The sequence below is a fragment of the Oncorhynchus clarkii genome, chromosome 10, assembly GCF_045791955.1.
Source record: "Oncorhynchus clarkii lewisi isolate Uvic-CL-2024 chromosome 10, UVic_Ocla_1.0, whole genome shotgun sequence".
Lineage (NCBI taxonomy): Eukaryota > Metazoa > Chordata > Actinopteri > Salmoniformes > Salmonidae > Oncorhynchus > Oncorhynchus clarkii.
The window spans coordinates 23,369,629-23,373,624 of NC_092156.1; the positions used below are offsets into that span (position 1 = coordinate 23,369,629).

Below are 3,996 nucleotides of genomic sequence, written 5' to 3' on the forward strand. Positions count from 1 at the left end.
GCCTACATGGCTACAGTTAAAACTAACTTAAAGGGGGTACAGCCTCAGTGTTAACAGTAAACGCTTGCTGAAAGTTCACTGAATTTTCTGTCAAGTTTGCCGCTCAGCAGACCGGAAAATTATTGTGCCTGAATAAATTTGAAAGAACATTGCCTTTGACCATATGTTGCAACCCCCATTGGCTTGTGACGGTACTGTTCTCTTTTGCCTTATGTATGGCCCCTACATGTTCAAATTGATACAAACTGAATATTCCCATCTCTCTTTTGTTATGGGGCACAGTAAATGGCTAAAGAATGTGTTTGAATGTGAAAACATCTGTGACAGTAAATGGAGTATTATATTGTTGAATATAGCAAAAATTAATTGTTCAGGAAATAACTCAGCATGTGTATATGTTGTCAGTAGGGTGCCAGGTAACCTAGTTGTTAGAGTGTTGGGCCAGTAACCGAAAGGTTGCTGAATTGAATCCCCGAGTTGACAAGGTAAAAAGCTGTCGTTCTGCCCCTGAGCAAGGCAGTTAACCCACTGTTCCCCGGGTGCCGAAGACGTGGATGTCGATTAAGGCAGCCCCCCGCACCTCTGATTCAGAGGGGTTGGGTTAAATGCGGAACACACATTTCAGCTGTACAACTGACAAGATAAACCCCTTTCCCAATATCGCAGTGTAGAACGTTCAATGCTTCTTTTGATGGAGATCATGTATTCCTGTGAGCCTTTGTCACATAACAATAAGCTCCCTGGTATGTCTTGACTGTAGACCTAATGATAAACACTTACATGCTGTGTTGGCATACAGATTTCTGTGAACCTACCGGTAATTGCATTTTCCCTGTTTGATGCCAGAGGCAAGGAGCCAATTACAAAGGTATGCCTATGTATTTGCAACCTGTATTTGTCACAATTTTAATATGCATTGCCTTTGACTGGGGGGTGGATGTATAAAATTATATTTTCTGTTTATTTTGCATCATTATACTCCATTTACAATACATTTATTTATGTCGGGTCAAGAAGAAAATCTAAAAATAGTCCAGGGATGCCGCACTCCAGGTTTGATTATTGAACTGAAAGAAATTATGGGTTTAAGGGGGTCGTTCGACATGAATGACAAAATACTACATAAATAATTAAATTTTGACAATTGTAAGAATACAGAAAACAGACAACTGTTCAACCACGGGTACATTGGAAAAGGCACAGCATCCATTTACGGCAGAGGTAGGCAACTCCGAGGGCCTGATTGGGGTCACTTTTTCTCCATCCCTAGCAAACACAGCTGATGAATCAAATTGCATTATAAACTGAAGATCATGATTAGGTGATTATTGGAGTCAGTTGTGTTAGCTGGGGGAAAACTGTGACACCAATCAGGCCCTCGAGGTCTGGAATTGCTCAACCTTGATTTAAGGAGTAGCTAAGTCCCTGTGTTGGTTGTATTCTTGTGCAGGTTCTGAAGGGCTAAATTTGACCACTTAATTTCTTGTTCTTTCACCGACTCTGTTGATCCTCCATTATCTTGCTCAGCTTCAGGCAGTTCACTCTGCAGGAAGGAGTGAACGCTCGTGTGGTTAAAGCCTTAACCACACGAGCGCAAACTAGTAGTATTGTCCAGGCTTATACAGTAGTATGAGTATCAGACATTCCTAAAAGGCTCTTTATTCATGAACTGATTTCTGAAAGCAGGTAAGAAAAGACTCATGCCAGGGTAGCCTAGTGGTTAGTGTTGGACTAGTAACCGGAAGGTTGCAAGTTCAAATCCCCGAGCCGACAAGGTACAATCTGTTGTTCTGCCCCCGAACAGGCAGTTAACCCACTGTTCCTAGGCCGTCATTGAAAATAAGAATTTGTTCTTAACTGACTTGCCTAGTTAAATAAAGGTAAATAATGACATTTGCTCTATTGGGTACCGACAGGGCGAGAAGACACCGGTAATATGCATCTGTTAGGCCATTTGTGGATTAAATGTAAGGTCACTGGTGCTTGAGGGCTAGTCTGAATAATGCCTCCATTTGTAGCCAAGCAGGGCTCGAACCTCCAGCGGCACAACGTTGTCAAACACTAGTTCAATTCTTAGCTACCTACGCTAGTACCCTGTAAGGAAGATATCCACACAGGGAACTGTAGCTACATATTTAGCAATGCAGAGCTGATGTAAAGGTAAGGTACAAATCTTTAAAAATGAACTAAACTAGCTATTTATACACGTAACTGCCAAAATAAAGAAAACACTTGAGTAAATGAGGGCTACAAAGTATACTGAAAGCAGGTCCTTCCACACAGGTGTGGTTCCTGAGTTAATCAAGCAATTAAAACATCCCATATAAAAATGCTCAGTTGCCAATTATTTTGGCTACCATGGCTAGACAAGCTCAGTGGCTTGACTTTTGAAAGAGGGGTATCAAAGGAGCATAGGGGGTTTATTAAAGGGAGTGTGTCACCATAAGTGTATTCATTACGCCGATTCTGTTGCAAAACGTTTAGTCTTTTGCAAAAAAACATATACTCCAAATGGAAAACATTTTTCAAATGAAAACGATAGTTTCTATTGGTCAAATTCCCTTCCGTTTGGTTCTGAACAGTAAACGGTCTCCATTGCAAGACCTTATGAATACACCCCAGATCTCAAACCAATTTAACACTTATGGGAGATTCTGGAGTGGTGCCTGAGACAGCGGTTTCCACCATCAACAAAACACAATGATTGAAATTCTCATGGAAGAATGGTGTTGCATCCCTCCAATAGAGTTCCAGACACTTGTAGAATATATGCCAAAGCGCATTGAAGCTTCTCTGGCGGCTCGTGGTGGACCAATGCCCTAATAATGTAAGACACTGTTGGTGTTTCCTTTTATTTTGGCAGTTACCAGTTGTCCATGAAACATTAGCTACAGTGCCCCTAGTATAAGCTTTAGGTAGGAAGTCCAAAATATACTTTTGGGGTTTATAGTAGCCTAGGCAGGCAAGTCTTTATAATTGGCCATCAGTGATTTGGATTGAGGAACAAATCATAAAAACTGGTGTATGACTTGTATAGCTATGCTAGCTATTCATGAATCATTGAGTGAGCCAGATGCAGAAGCTACATATGTAACGCGTTAGCTAACTAAACCTCACCAGATACGTAACTGTTGAAAGACTTTCCTTACCAATGAGATAGTGACATCTTCATAAGTTAGACAGTCTTCCCTCCAAGCATAATCTGTTATGCCAAGAACCCTGCCATCTCTCTGAACTTCACTATCCATCTCTGAATGTTATCGCTAATGTAGCTAATAGACTAGTGTGACGATTGCATAATTAAGTATCCTTATTTGTTGTGTTGCAGATAACCTGTCAAACAGAGTTCTGTGTGGCATGCCCAAAGTCTCAACAAAATGTTTAGCTAGCTAAAGTAAAATATCTATGGAAAATATAATACTGAGTGGAGCTGCTTCTATGGTAAACTCAGCAAAAAAAAGAAACGTCTCTTTTTCAGGACCCTGTCTTTCAAAGATCATTCGTAAAAATCCAAATAACTTCACAGATCTACATTGTAAAGGGTTTAAACACGGTTTCCCATGCTTGTTCAATGAACCATAAACAATTAATGAACATGCACCTGTGGAACGGTCATTAAGACACTAACAGCTTACAGACGGTAGGCAATTAAGGTCACAGTTATGAAAACTTAGGAAACTAAAGAGGCTTTTCTACTGACTCCAAAGAACACCAAAAGAAAAATGCACAGGGTCCCTGCTCATCTGCGTGAACGTGCCTTAGGCATGCTGCAAGGAGGCATGAGGACTGCAGATGTGGCCAGGGCAATAAATTGCAATGGCCATACTGTGAGATGCCTAAGGCAGCGCTACAGGGAGACAGGACGGACAGCTGATCGTCCTCTCAGTGGCAGACCACATGTAACAACACCTGCACAGGATCGGTACATCCAAACATCACACCTGCGGGACAGGTACAGGATGGCAACAACAACTGCCCGAGTTACACCAGGAACGC

General features: G+C 41.5%; 1 protein-coding gene across 1 annotated transcript; it reads right to left on the minus strand.

The window, feature by feature from the left end:
* Positions 1-1,417: 1,417 nt before the first annotated feature.
* LOC139419476 (anaphase-promoting complex subunit 13-like) lies at positions 1,418-3,248 on the minus strand. Its single transcript, XM_071169424.1, has 2 exons — positions 3,150-3,248; positions 1,418-1,543 (listed from the first exon to the last, which is right to left on the minus strand). Exons 1-2 carry the CDS (start codon positions 3,246-3,248, stop codon positions 1,418-1,420), a joined length of 225 nt encoding a protein of 74 aa, XP_071025525.1.
* Positions 3,249-3,996: the final 748 nt, after the last annotated feature.